Below are 14,806 nucleotides of genomic sequence, written 5' to 3'. Positions count from 1 at the left end.
TCTGCTTCTCTTTTGGCTTTTTCAATGGCCTCTTCTCTCTTCTTGGCCAGTTTTGATCCTGCGAGAGGCATGAAGTATAAGTCTGCTCTTGAGCATGAATTGTAGCCACGGTCCAGGTGCTTATAGAACCTGAAAGAAACAAACCAGAAAAAGCTTAGCCCTGGGAAAGATGCAAGAGTCTGGGATTTAAGAGCTGTACATCCAAAAAAATTTAAATTTATCACTCTACACTTATACAATAGCACCACCAACTTCCCTGAAAGCCATGAGCAAATTAATTGTAGCGCACTACTCCACAGACAAGTGGAATATAGAACCCCCTCTCACAATTACAAACTGTAATGCCCTGTCTGAATATGCCGGCTGAAACAGGACCTTTCCAGAAAAACAGCGCAAAATCATGCCAGAGAGGCTGACAAGACACACACGTCAAATACGCTCAGCTCCCACAGGAGCTCATTTCTCAGCTTTTGGGAGTGCCCAGCTACCCAGAAAACCAGAGCGCATGAAGGAAGCGCTGCTGAAAACCTCCATACCTGGCTGACTGACTAGCATGACTTGGTGTATCCACCACGGTAGGTTCTGGTGATGGACTTCTGGGTGGAGGGGGAGGGCTTTCTGGTTCCTCGGCTTCATCCGGGACTTCTTCTTTGATTTGAATAGGTGGTAGCGTGCAGGCTGTCACCACTGGCACGTTTCCACCAGAAGCTGCTGATGTGGAGATGGAAGTCTGAAGCGGGATGCCAGGCACGGTGGGTGGCGTGGAAGTGGAGGGGCAAGAAGGAGGGGTGATGGAAGGTGGGCCTCCTGGGACAAAGGGATGCTGAGAAAAGGGGGGCTGGGAGGATACCTGATGGAGTCCAGATGGGGGGTGATTAGCAGGCGGAGGAAGGCTCTGACTCTGTGTCAGTACAGGAGGTTGGGCCTGCGATGACTGCAGTGGTTGGCTTTGAGGCATCAGCTGCAAAGGAGGAGGGTGCGCAGACGGAGGATGATGGGTTGAGAGGGAGCTCAGAGGTTTTAAAGCAGGTGGTGGAGGCAAGTTGGAGTTCATTGAGAACGGAGAAGGGCCAGAGAGATGAGGAGGGTGCTTGTGGGATGGAGCAGTGGGGAGCTGAGGGATTGGGGTAGTAGGGGGAGGTTTGATATGAGGCATGGCCATGGGCGCAGGGGGCAAGGGCTGCTCCCGCGGAGGCTGAGCCTGCTGCAGCGAGGTTGCAGTCGGCAGGACAGGCTGCGTCACCTGAACCTGGAGAGAGGAGTGAGAATGAGATGACGGTGCTTGCGTCTGAAGGGGAACCTGAGACTGAGATGACTGAGTGGGGAGGGAAAATGGCTGTGAAGGTACGGGATGAGGCAGGAGGGGCTGAGCCTGCAGGCTGTGAGGGGCAGGCTGGGCCTGACTGTGGAGCGGCGGCTGCGAGTGGGGCTGTGAAGAGGCAGGGGTCTGCTGGCTCTGCGACACGCTCAGGGGCTGCAGAGGTGGGTGGGGTGATGGGAGCCTCTGCGGGTGCAAAGCAGGAGCCTGCTGTATGTGAGAGTGAGGAGGCGGAGGCGCCGGGGCCTGGGGCTGGCTAGTTTTTTTTGTGGGGGGAGGAGCCTGGCCAGAAGCGCTCTGCGCCTGAAGCACTTGGGGCTGCGCCTGCAGCACTTGCTGTTGAGCAGAGGAATCCGAGTCACTCTCATTGTCTTGAGGGCTGGGGATGCTGGGTGACGTGCTCCGGTTATCCTGGTCAATGTCCTTGGGATCACTGCTCCCTTCGTCATTGACGCTGCGGCTGTCGGAGCTCTCGCCTTCGCCCTCACCCTCTGAGGGAGAGTTTGGCCTGCTGATCTCCTGCGGGGAGAGGGGGAAAAATAACCCCCGTGCATGAGAAAACCGCACAAAGAACGTTATCGGCATGCCATAGGATGCAACCTGTTACACACGCTGTGCAAACACAAGGGCAAGTACTTCCCTTTGAAGCTTACAGGACTTAAAAAAGCACAAACAACATAAATATCTAAAGGGAGGGTGCAAAGACAACGGAGCCAGGCTCTTTTTAGTCGTGTCCAGTGGATATAGGCACAAATTGAAATATAGGAGGTTCTGCCTCAACGTAATTAAACTCTTTTTCACTATGAGGGTGAAGTTCCATAAGCAATGGAACAAGTTACCCAGAAAGGCTGCGGACTCTCCATCTTTGGAGATACTCAAAAGCCATCTGGACGTGGTTCTGGGCAGTCAGCTCTCGGTAGCCCTGCTTGAGCAGAGGGGGTGGACTAGATGACTCCAGGTCCCTCCCAACCTCAACCATTCTGTGGTTCTGTAACATGGAAAGCTCAGTGCCGAAAATCCCAAATCCTGTGCACAGAGTGGACCTGGTCAGGTAAACGGAGCTGAAGAGACATCCTGGAAGTGTTTAAATTGAGCTTTGATACCATTAAATTAAGTGAACTCCAGTGGTGGTCTTCTAACTTGCCACAGAAGAGGAAAAACCACATTTCAATTAAAATGAGGGGGAAGGGGAGTGGAAAATAATCCAGGTATACTATTTAGTTGCTAACTGGTATTAAAACAAAAAAGAAAGTCTTCTGGACTTACCCCATGTAATTCCACTGTTTTTCAACAGAAGGAAGACATCATAAAATATGGATCGCTTTCCAGCCACAGAGTAAGTTACAATTTGATGTGGCTTAAATCGTTTTCATGTTTATGGTTTGCCACTGGGTTTGCACCCCCTCCCACTCTCAAACTGTTCCCCTTAAGTGAAAATATTCCTCTCTGGGACTCACTTGAGTTTTGGATTTTTTGGCATTGGACCTGTCCGGTTCCTCTGTGTCAGAAGCTGCCTTTTCCCGCTGCCTCTTGGAGTTCTTGAGAGGAGAAGCTACCTCTTCTTTTATCTTCTGCCACAAATGAAGCAGAACACAACAGTTACCAGTGATCTAAACGCAAAAGTAAATTGAGCATACGCCAGTGCTCCCGTATTTAACACAAATAAACGAGAAAGGTTCCCATGGAGCAGGAGAACTGATCAGAAGTTGGGATAAGTCAGCATTTAACAACAACCCAACGTGCATCTGTTCCTCTGTCCAATTACAAGTTGCAGAGGAATCTGTTCTGGAGCTGCTGCTGTATTCCGCCATCTGCCAGAAGCAGCTCCCAGAAGACCTGCGTCTACCTAATGCTCCAGCCACTCCCTCTGGAGGCCAAATTTAAGACAGAACCCAAACCAATTTTACTTCTGCAGACAGAAACCCAAGGGGCAGTTTGCACACAAACCCTGCATACATTCCTGACAAGCCAGGAGGAAAAAGAAACGTTGAGTAAAGCATTCCTCATCATGTAGCTGTGCTCTCAAGCTTTGAATGTGAAGGATTATTTAAAAAAAAAAAAAAAAAAAAGCAGTTGTCTTCAGCCGTGCAGAATCAAGTCCACCAGGAACTCATACCAGATCAACTGGTCCAGTATACTCTTTTAATGGAGACCAACACCAGTTGTAACAGAGGATGAAGCGAGAATTTCAGCAGCAGACAGGCACAGGATAACCTTCTTTCTACTACATGAAAGTCTTGCTTTACTTCTGATATTTTGAGAGGGATATTTTTATATCCCCTCAAATACAGGGCTAACAACGAGTAGCTATTACAAGATTACTACCTTCTTTCATGGCCTGGGACAGCTTTATATATCACATAATTACCTAACCTAACTTCAAATTTTGCTAAGTTCTCAGTTCTGTCCTGTGAAAACTTGCTCCAACACTACAGTTTTGACTTTTTTTTTTTTTTTTTAAAAAAAGTATTTTTAACTTGCTACTTTTCAATTTACACAGTTTAATGGCAAGCCTTCCCACTTCATCTGGCTTTGTTTCTTCAGTACTCTCTTGGAAAGGCACTTACTCATTTGAACAGACTAAACTGTCAGCTTGCTCTGAAAAATCAAGCAAACATAGATAGGGAAAAACAGTAACAGAAGTAGTCTCAATTACTACATATTCATATTCCTTTGTAAACAAAGATTAAGTACTGCTTAAAAAAAATCCCCAAAACTGTCTACTTGCCTCAAATACAGCATTTCTGATCGTTATTACTTCCATGAGCCTAATGCCTGCATTTGCATCCGAAATTGAAGGATTAATTTATCACGAGAGCAGTAAGGTTATGTGGGGATACTTTATGGTTTTTATCACTACACATCCTTATGCACAGGAATAAAGCATCAGTCAGATGTACCATTAAATTTTTTGCTTATCCACACAAATAGGAATTTCTAGGTCACCGAGAGATTCCCCGGCCTCCTAGTCTGCATCGCATTTAGCTGACTGTAGAGGCCTCAGGTGTCCAGTCCTGACACAAGAGAAGAATGGGAAAATTTTACCTTGGTAGACTTCTTCACTGAATCTGCTTTGCTGTCATTACTGGAGGTGCTGGCAGCGCTAGGAGAGTTGCGGCCACTGGAACGGATGTCTTCATTAATAGGGGAGGCTCTACCATCAGGGCTGGCTGGCTGCTTTTTACGACCACTACGTAGTGTAGACATCTATTTGTTTAACAGAAACAAAAGGGCATCAAAGTCAGCATTTGTCCCACCTCTGTACTTTTTTTCTGTCTTACAGCAGGGGCACGGATGGATATAGGCACAAATTGAAATATCGGAGGTTCTGCCTCAACGTAATCAAACTCTTTTTCACTATGAGGGTGAAGTTCCATAAGCAATGGAACAAATTACCCAGAAAGGGTAACTCCTGCCAAGAGCTTCAAAAATGAAAAACCGAGAGCGTTTAACATTGTTACAGTTTTTCCTTGAGAGTTCATCTGGACTTAAAAGGAGGCAAATCCTTAATTTGTCTGCTCAAAAACATTAAGCGCTGATTATTTTATTTAGTAGCATCTGCCAGAAATGACAACATTAGAAAGATGTTCCAAAGCCGCTGCCGTTTGCATGCTAAATTTTCTTCATAAAACACATGCACGCACGTTTGCAAGCATGCATACGCAGACGGCGAATGAGGTAGGAGAGGACCCTCATGTTCCATTAAAAGAAATAGTCTAATCTGTTGGCATTTGAGCAGTGGAGACCAGTTTCTAAACCCACAGTTTCAACGTGCTCCCGCTATACAATAAAGAATCACAGTAGAGTATATTTCAATAATTAATGCTGTTTCCCTCCCAGTTTGGCAGTTTTTTGGATGACTGGCTACCATAAAAACAATGAAGCCAATCCCACCCGACAGCGTAGCCTCACAAGACTTTTAGAAGCAATGGTCATATCGTCATGATCAGAAAGACAGGGAGGGGAGGGCAGGGAAAAGAAATGTATGTGCTGCTTTCTATCAGCCAAAACCCAAAGCAAACATCAAATTAACCAGAGCTGCTGTCAGAGTCCTCACAAGGCACTTGTGCGCAGTGAAGGCTCCCGGCATTTCACCCCGAGTAAAAACTCTGTGACAGAGGACACTGAGCACAGGACTAAACTACGGTTTCCTGCAGGGAAGAAGAGATTTTAACTCCCATAATATGAGGAAACCACATAGCATGAACAGCATTTGATTTTTTAAAACTCTTGCTTTAAAATAAGCCCAAGGGCTCACCTCTGACAGGATCCAGCTGGAAGAGGGACACATACTAGTACAAAAATCTGTGATGATAAACTGGTCAAATGTCCCCTTATGATGACAGCCCACTGCCAGTCATTAAAAACATGGAAATAACAAGTTTTATTGGAACTTGTAGAAGACAGATTTCAGCTCCTTTTCCAAAGAAAGCTTCAACCTCAGCAAACCTCATCACACCTGCATACACAAATGCTGCAGCAGGCACATACCATGGCAAACGAGCAAGACAGAGAAAGCATCATTTTCGAAGTTTGACTGCCTTTTCCCAGCCAACACCTCCTCTTGACAGAAGAAGTTGCAATGCAAGAGTGTTAAGCCTACCGAGCCTCGACTCCGCCTTGTCCTCATGCTATGCTTTCCACTAAGTCCATCATCTTCCTCTTTGACAGGCTTAAACATAAAGGGTGGAGGGTCTACAGGCTTCTCAATGGGTGGCAGCTCTCCGTATTTTTTGAAGTGAATGCGACAATCAGTGCACAATAAAATGTTTTCTCGACCGCCGTGGTGCCAGTCCTTGGAGGCTTGGGGCAGGAAAAGCAACAGCTTAGAAACACGCAATGTACCAGACACTCAGCACAAACACACTGCATTATTTAAAAAAGCACACAACAACTAGAAAAGTAGCTGCTTTTCTACGAGCAACAAAGTTGGAGAAATTTCTGGAAAACTTTGTCCTGTTCCAGGCTTAGTCTGCGTTCCAGCACACATTGTCAATATTCAATTTACAAACTATTTGTTTACTTACGCAACTACAGCTTTGAAAACAAAGAAAGAAGCCTTTTTTTGCTCTACCTGGGAGCTAACAGGCAGGCATTGTTCTCCAAAGCTGCTGTTTCTTAAAGTGAGTGAGCTATGAACTTCTCATTTCCTTCCCTATTCTGGGGCTCACACGTCCATGCCGTGCACATGCCCAAATATCAGACAACCTTCAGCAACACCTGCAGGAATGGGGCTGCTGCAGAGGAGATTTGGTGCAGCATAAAGAAGTTTTGTGCGTGATAGTCACAGTCCAATATTGATTTGCTCTATCACAAATTGATTATATAGATTATGTAGATTTTTTTTTCCCCCTGTATAAATGTCTATCAGGATTCTCCTTTGTCACTGCAGTATTAATTTGCAATGGCAAAGCACGATTAACTGTTAGGAAGGCTGTATATTTTAGCTGATTCAACCCCACATTTTTTTGAACAGCTGTACATGCACACAAACTGTTCTTGCTTGAATGAACCTGCATTAAATATGAAGCAGCAGAAAGGAGAGAAATACAGCAAGGAATCAGGTGCGTACTGGTTGTGAAGCAGTGACGGCAGGCGTAACCCTTCAGTTCCTGTTCACTGTCCTCGCTGTCAAAGTCATCTTCACTGGCCGAGCTCAAGTCCACTGAGTAAGCAAAGAACAAGGGAAGAAGAGGAAAATGGAAAAGAAAAAACTCAGCAGGATTTTTTATTTCCTTCTACTTGGCTGAAACAATCATTAATAATAATCGTTCTTGCATAAATTTTGTGACTTCCTACAACCCACCTTGTCTTGGATGACCATTATTTCCAATTCTGCAAACTAAGCAAGGCCAGACCTCCTCGGTCTACAGATTAAAGGAGGATTCCAGGAACGCGCCAAGTGATACAATTCCCAGAACTTTTGATTCAGTACACGGTACGTTTCCAATTAAGTTGTCGTTCAAATACTGTTCAGGCTTAGTTAGAGAGGCTGTGTTCCAAAAGCACAATTTTCAAGAGAAAGGAGGTTTATCTCTAGAACCTCATCAAATTAAAAATCAAATATTGTATACCTAAGTCCTACTTTACTACACTCCACAGACAGATACTGCGGTGGCTTTTCCGAGTTTTATTTTGTTTCTAGACTTCATCTTCCAAACCAGATGGGGACTGCTGTTATGCTCTGTTAGACAGTGGCTACGTTTAACCCAAGAGCTACATGCGTAATGTGGGTGGAAGAAACAATGCTTCCAATATAACCTACCTGTTTGAAAAACTTGTTGTGATTCTTTTGGATGAGAGGTACTACAAGGTTACTCCTGGCTTTCCAATCCTTACTGCAAGCCTCCTTAAGAGTTTTAACCCGTGGCAAACTTACATTTCAAGAATGTCACTTTCAAAGAAGTGAAGAATATGGAAAGGGTCACCCTCCTTTGCGGCAGGCAGTATATAGGAAATCAGCCGATTACAAGGCTGTGAGCTAAAAAGCACCATCTAAACCACCAAGAGTCTGCAGACATCACAAAAACCTTATCTTACCTCATCTTCTGAAACAACTCAGGAGTAAATCCTTTACGTTTAGAGTACTGCACTTTTCTAGCACCACCACTATAAATTCACAGCGTAACAGGTCTATAATTTGTCACAAGCAGAAAGCCCTGTGGCTTCTTTTGTTGACATCTTTAATTAGAAAAGAAGTCCTTGACGCAAAACCACTGTTTTTCTAAAGGTTCCAAGAGGATATTTTGTAACACATGCAGGTTATAGAGAAGGAGGGATTCTACAGTGCTTGCCATCAGCGTCTGTCATCAACTCGTTACCCATCAAATTAACACAGGGTCCCACTTAACAGTAGCTGCTAGCACTACCATAATTTCTACATTAATTCTTGCAGGTGTTTAAACCCTGACTGCAAAATTGACACCAGGCTGGAACTTGCTTTCTTTTACTAAATTGATTTTTATTCTCATCCTGCAGTCGGATCCATGTGGATGGGGCCTTCCAGCACATGTGGTCTGAAGTGTCTGCTGAGTGTCTTGCATCGAGCTGTAAAGTCAAGATCCTCAATTCTTGTGCACACAGAAATCAGCAATAAATCCTATCAATGTCAGCAAGAAGTAGCTAATAGCCCTTTCTTACCACCTCACTCATACTCTCTCAGAATTCTGTATCTTGCCTCCTCACCACATCCTCAACCCCCCCCATATTAATAAGATTCTGCCAATTTCTGCCTTCCACATAGTCCCTTTTCTTTAGAAGGCATGTGAAATGTGCTGGGTTTAGTCCATAGAAAGACATAACACTCACGTTAACATAAGCCTTTTACATAAGGATAAAAGTTTATATCCATATGGACATGACTAATCATAAACCTTTGCATGCAGTACACTTCACTGGTTTGGGTAATTATTCTTTGTTTAGACACTTGTGCTTCAGTCAAGGCCAACTGTCTTCCAAGACACATGAAGATACACCAGTGCTGGCTGCAGCACAGAGCCTGAGATCAAGCGGAAGGATCGGGTCACCCAGTAAGGAAAGGGATGGAAGTTTTTGCATTTGCACTTCTTTTTGCATTTTCTAATTCCCATTACAGCAATAAGCCTGGAGAAAATACAACACAGAACTAAGAAAAGAGCAGGAAAATTCAGCACCAGGGCAACGTTTCCATCCTTACAGGATGCTTTTATGTTTAAGAACTGCACAAAGCACTTGGTGATCAAAGACGCCTACCGCATTCCAGCATAATGGTATAGGAACAGGAGAGGGCAACAGCCTGAACTCCATTTCCTTGCTCATTCACTTGAAGGTACAGCACCATTACATTACTGTTGCTCTCTGCATCTAAACAAAGATAAATGCATTGCTTTTAGCTTCCACTTACAGAATTCACTGGAGGGGGGCCTGGAGGGAGTGTTGACCGGAGTGGAAGCAGTTCGAGTTTTAATTCTCCGAAACACAGCCTGTCTTCGATGCCTACGGTGGGCTCGAGAACTTGCTGCTTCAGGGGTTTTCTTCCAATAGTAATAGAAGGTGATTAGTTCTCCCTGCAAATACAGAAGGAGTATGTTAGAGGGGCATGCAAATCTGACTTGTCAGCTTTTTTTCCTCCCTTTTGCTCTCTGTATGCGTGCACATGTATTTTTGTAGGAAGCTTCGTGATGTATTTCAGCCAGACAAAAGAATTCTTTAGATAAGACAGGAAAGAAAAATCCTTGTTATTTTTTGTTCACTTTTGCAGGGGAGGAACAGAAGTAAATAAATGCCTTCTCACTCCTTTCCTCCTTCCCTAGGAAAAGAGGTTGGGTAGTTCGTATCCAGCCTCCAGCTGGATGGGGCTGGCACTGCTGCTCTCAGCCGTTCCGACACAGGTACCCTTTCCCTGCTGTCAGCATCCTGACAACACCTCCGGAGAGGTACCACACCTCCCAGTGAGTTGTCAGAACAAATAACTGATAACTGCTAAGAACTGTCTGGTGTTTGCAGAAAGAATAGGGATCAATCCAAACAAATACTGCCATTTTGTCAACCTACATTCTGCGCACAGATTTTTTTTAAAATATTCCTGCTTAAGAAGCTGGAAGTTAGAATAAAAACGTGTTCAACTCAATCCTACTACAGTAAATTGTGTTTTAATTTGAATATACATGCCCACATCTAAATTAATTAAGCAGTTAGAAAAGCACACCTAGAGAAAGGAGTGATAATTTCACACGGCATCACGAATCGCCTTACGTTCAAAAACTGGAGCAGCTGCCATTCAAACTAGCGGATGTAATGCCGCACTAAAGAACAGCATGTGGTTTTAATCTCTTTTCTCTTACTTTGAAACCCCATCATTTCCTGGCGACTTGTCTGCCTCTAAGGTAAAAGGTGTTGTTTCTTTCAAGTTGCAAGAGAAAAACGGAGAAGTTCTAACCAGCCCCTTGAAAAATCAACATCAGAACAAACATACCTGAATTGCCCACAAAAAGGGTTTCTTTGAACTGCATTTTATGTGATCAAATAACATAACCTCAGCCTGCTCCCTCTGGGGGGAAATCCTGCAGCCTATACTCAGGGCAGATCACTCAAGTTAAGGCTAATAAAGACACACCCTTAATCCAAACTCTCCCAAGGGCCTCGAACAAGCAATTACAGCCACAACTAACATCTGTACGCCGAAACACTGGAAAGACAAAAGGAGGATGTTGTTCTAGACATTAACTGCCGACATTTAAGACACTTAAGAATTTTACCAATGCCTAATTTAAAAATAGAAACACCAGAAAAAGAACACAACCACAACTTTGATTTCTGGCGATAGAGAGAAGAGATGTGTTTTTAATCTGCACTGCTGTAGGCTGGGATTGATGCTACAGACCTCCACCACAGACCTCAACACTATTCAGTGTATTCAGAGTGATACTGAGTTAGGAGGAGGAAGGATTAAGCGGGCAAAATTAATTGTTACCTACAACTGTCGATTCTGAAGGACAAAAGCCCCACTTCAAAAAGAAAAATAAGAAAATCTCTCTCTCTATCTCTCTCTGTCTCTTTCCTGAAGAGAGTCTAATGAGTGCAGGCTGGGGATGAGCATTCAAGCTATGTCAGACACGGAGGAACACCGAGTTCTGACACCCAGCACCCCGCTCTGCTGCGGCGTGTTCTACTGCGTGTGTTTGCTTTGGAAATACCATTTTACTTTGAGTCCATTAAGTGGGCTCAAAGTCCATCCAGCACAACTGTTTGTCAAACTGAGGATACGACCTGTGCCAGGAGGCAGACGGAGCTCTGCAGAAAAGCTTATGCCGTGCTTTGCAGAGGTAGAAAGTCTCTCGCAAGTGAAACCAGCCACATTTTACCTATAAATTCATTTATATCAAATCTGAGGTGTCAGCACCAAGAAGCGAGTCGGTAAATCCCGTGTCTTTATGGCAGTGAATTAGTGTGTCCTCTGACATATGGCAACAGCAGAGTGCAAACCAATCTGTTTTCCTCCCATCATAAAATAGGAAATGGGAACCTATTTGAGCTCTATTTACACATCGCAAACCCATCAGGTCCCCAGGGAAGTTTAACACACATGCCACACCGTAAACCAAACTTTAAAAAAAAGAAAGTGTATATTTATAAATCCTAACTTCATGATCATAATGCTTTTCTTCCTGAGCCCCTCCCAACACTGCAGTCACAACTGCATGCAGATAAAGAGGAAACAGAAGTTTATCCAACAATTAGTTTTTACCCCGTCTATGAAATCTGGATACATGAAAGGACTAGAGAATATTCTGTACTTCAAACTCCCGGTCAGACCACACAGCTACATGACTCAGTAAATGACTCAACTTTCTGACAACAATGAAGAAGTAAACATCAGAGAGGATGCACGCCCAGAGAATGTTAACGTTTTATACGGACGCACAGGTTAGACCTGTACTACACGGAGAAAACTCCATGCCAGATGTTATTAGCTGCCTGGCTATCTAATATTATGTTGTCTACCTAAGGGATTAAATGCTGGAGCGAGTGAGGCTGGAAGGATTAGAAACAGCGTGCACTGGTGACTGCACGGGCGGCAGAAGCTGGAGCACAAAGGAATAAGCCAGGAAAGCTTTGCTTCTACAAACCGGGAGTAAAAACAGCTTCCAGCTTCCCTGCAAGTGAAGTCAAATGAACTTTAATCAAACATGCATAGCGTGCGCTGCCGAAACCCATCACACAAATTCAGGGAACAAAAGCTGTTGCAGAAATCAATAGCCTACTGAAACATTAACACAGGCAAGCATTGATCACAAGGCCCTTGTACAAAAGGCAGCCTTGCAAATTAGCCGCTGGTTTTGCTTGCAAGCAAACAGAAAAGCATAAACGCCGCTGACATGAATGGCCTGTAATGATCATCTTGTTCCTGGCGATCTCACCTCGCCTCACCACAAGGTCTCGCAGTCAACACATCCTACATCTCCGTACCGTAATTGGGAACAGCATGAGGAACCGCGGCACTCCGCTGCCTGCTCACCCGGGGAGGGCTGAGAGCAGCTGCTCTCAATCTGATTTTCTGGGTAGCAGGTCTACACCCAGGGGAACAGCCCTGACCTAACAACCTGTAAATACGTCGCATGTCTCCTTTGAAGCTTTTTGTGCCAGGAACTGGGTACTGCTGGCAACACGAGCAGTAAAATTGCATAAGATAAAGCAGACTGAACCATCCTTTATTGCATCATTACACTCGTGCAATTTAAAGAGTGACATCCCCCTCATTTCCAGACTTCAGAGACAAATTAAGGAAGGGGTGAGACCACTGAAGCAACTACGACCTGTGGCGAGGTCTCCGGCTGATGGTGGAAGGGAAACTCAAGGTTTGCAAGCCAAGTCCAGGGAGGGCTGAACCTGCTGCTGGAAACCCAACCACATTCGTCACTCTAATCCAGTTCAGTGGCCTGAAGCGCACAGACCAGCTGAAGTTAGGAGGAGCCCATCTCCTTTTGCAATAAGCACCACCCCCCTGCTTCTGTCACCCTCTTCCCTGCACCCAACAACACGTTCCTATTTAATCGAGCTCAATAAAACAGGCGTTAACGACCACTTCAAAGCTGCACAATGAAACGGTAAACTTAAGCGTTGCATGGTCCAGCTTATCACCGCTTCAGACGTGATGTAGCAAGATTTTATATGGCTGCACATACACGGATGACCCGTAACGTAGATGCAAATGAGACACGTGAGTGCTCAATGAAGCAGTCCCTCACAGCACGTGAAACACCCTTCTTCAGCAAAGCTCCTACAGCCTAATGAATCAGAGCACTCATAACACTCCAGCTGTTTGGTGGTAATACAGCCGGAATTTTGAGGCAACTGTCCAGCAGGAAGGATGTCCATGTCCAAGTCGCTGCTTCTTTCTCCAGAACTGTTAAGGGGCTGCCTCCCATCCCTGAAATCCACCTCAGCTCTCAGACCCCCAGATACCGATGGTGTGACACAACTGTCCTTTTGTATCAATTATGGATAAATCCACTGTTAGGAAGGGAAGTCCCACCAAAGTGACCCAGAAATCTACTCCAACACCAACCCTCAAATGAGCAGCTCTAATTCCTGTACTGAGCCACATCCAAGAGAGGTGCTATCAGTGCCCTCCCAGATCAAATCCATCAAGGTACAGCTTTTTCCATCTTTGTGGGGAAAAGATTCATTTCTCCCCCAATCTGCTTCGTTGTTCATCGTAACAGCCTCACCTCCATTTGACACAATGCCACCTCTCTGCTGCAAACACAACTCCATTTTTCTATGTTAATATCTGAATAACTGTCCCAAGCAATTTATCAAACACATATAAAGCAAAATGAGAAGCATTATTCAGGTTCTTAATGCCACCTTTCCTCGAGAACACCTACTTTCCCATTACTGAAGCTTCACAAGACAGAGGGGATCTCTTCTTCACTGAAAACCATAGTTCAGCTTTCATCAATTCTGAAATACATCCAGAACTCACAACTCCTCAAATCTCTTGCCTTCTCCTGCCCAGGCCATTTCACCCCACGCTGTAGGTACACAGAAGCCATGCTTCATCTCCTTTTAGCTCTGTTCTAGGGATTATTTTTAAAGAGAAGGAAACGGTTCAGCTCCACTGCCGCAGGAGTATGCGGCGGCGAGACTTTCTCTGCAATTCAGCTCCGGAGGTTGAGCTGCCACAGGAGTCTCCAGATGCCCCACAGCCTGTATCCTCCCCAGCCCAGCGCTCCCGCCTGCCCCGCACGGCCCATCTGCATTTATGAGATCACCTCCTCGGCGTGTGGCACCTTTCTCTTACCTCTCCCACCCCTCATTTTCTGCAGCTCCATCAAGCTCCCCGAGCCACACCACCCCACCGAACGCCAGGGCAGGACTTGCTAACTCTGCCGTACCCTTAACAAAGGGAGTGCTGGTGCCCTGCTTTCTCACTTCTTATCAGTAGTTTTCAAATGTAAAATACACGCTACAAGCTGTGCCCCATGTTTGTGTTTAGTCTTGCCTTAGGTAAGCAAAGGATTAACAGTGTGTATGCATTTCTGGATTTGAGAGGTTCTGACAGCCCTGCTGCAGCAGAGCCTGCTCCTATGGAAGCCAATCACACAAACACATCAACCTACCTTCAAGTATCTGTTATGGTATAACAGAGTGAGCAAACATAATAATTGCTGTTTAATTTCCCCAGAGCCTTGCTCTGCCAGGGGAAAAAAAAAAAAAAAAAATCGTGGGGGAGGGGAAGAGCTTTACAGTAATTAAACAGAAAAGGTAAATGACAACTCTCTTCAACTGCTATGAACTAGTCATGGCAGAGCAGAGGGGAACAGACTGTCCAGCCGCGGTCTTAATGAATTCACAATCTTTCTGGAATGCATCAAGATTTTATTAAGTCAACTCAATTTAGCTAATGCTCCCTATTACTTAAGTCCTGTGGTAAAAACACTGTCTCCAGCAACTCCCTCCTTCACTGAATCCCCCCGCTTTAGCGCTCTTGCTTACAACATCTGC

At 45.0% G+C, this 14,806-nt stretch overlaps 1 protein-coding gene across 1 annotated transcript in view; it reads right to left on the bottom strand.

The window, feature by feature from the left end:
- The window catches only part of RERE (arginine-glutamic acid dipeptide (RE) repeats), a 175,648-nt gene that overhangs the window by 6,330 nt on the left and 154,512 nt on the right, over positions 1-14,806 (bottom strand). The window contains 8 exon segments of the mRNA XM_009889653.1: positions 1-2; positions 4-129; positions 537-1,837; positions 2,776-2,889; positions 4,364-4,525; positions 5,922-6,121; positions 6,891-6,983; positions 9,201-9,363. The exon segment at positions 1-2 is cut by the window's left edge and continues 86 nt beyond it. Coding sequence (XP_009887955.1) covers positions 1-2; positions 4-129; positions 537-1,837; positions 2,776-2,889; positions 4,364-4,525; positions 5,922-6,121; positions 6,891-6,983; positions 9,201-9,363 — 2,161 coding nt within the window.

Source organism: Charadrius vociferus, unplaced genomic scaffold (genome assembly GCF_000708025.1).
Source record: "Charadrius vociferus isolate BGI_N301 unplaced genomic scaffold, ASM70802v2 scaffold477, whole genome shotgun sequence".
In the NCBI taxonomy this organism is placed as follows: domain Eukaryota; kingdom Metazoa; phylum Chordata; class Aves; order Charadriiformes; family Charadriidae; genus Charadrius; species Charadrius vociferus.
The sequence above is the reverse complement of the archived record's forward strand: the minus strand, read 5'-3'. Positions and strand labels throughout refer to the sequence as shown.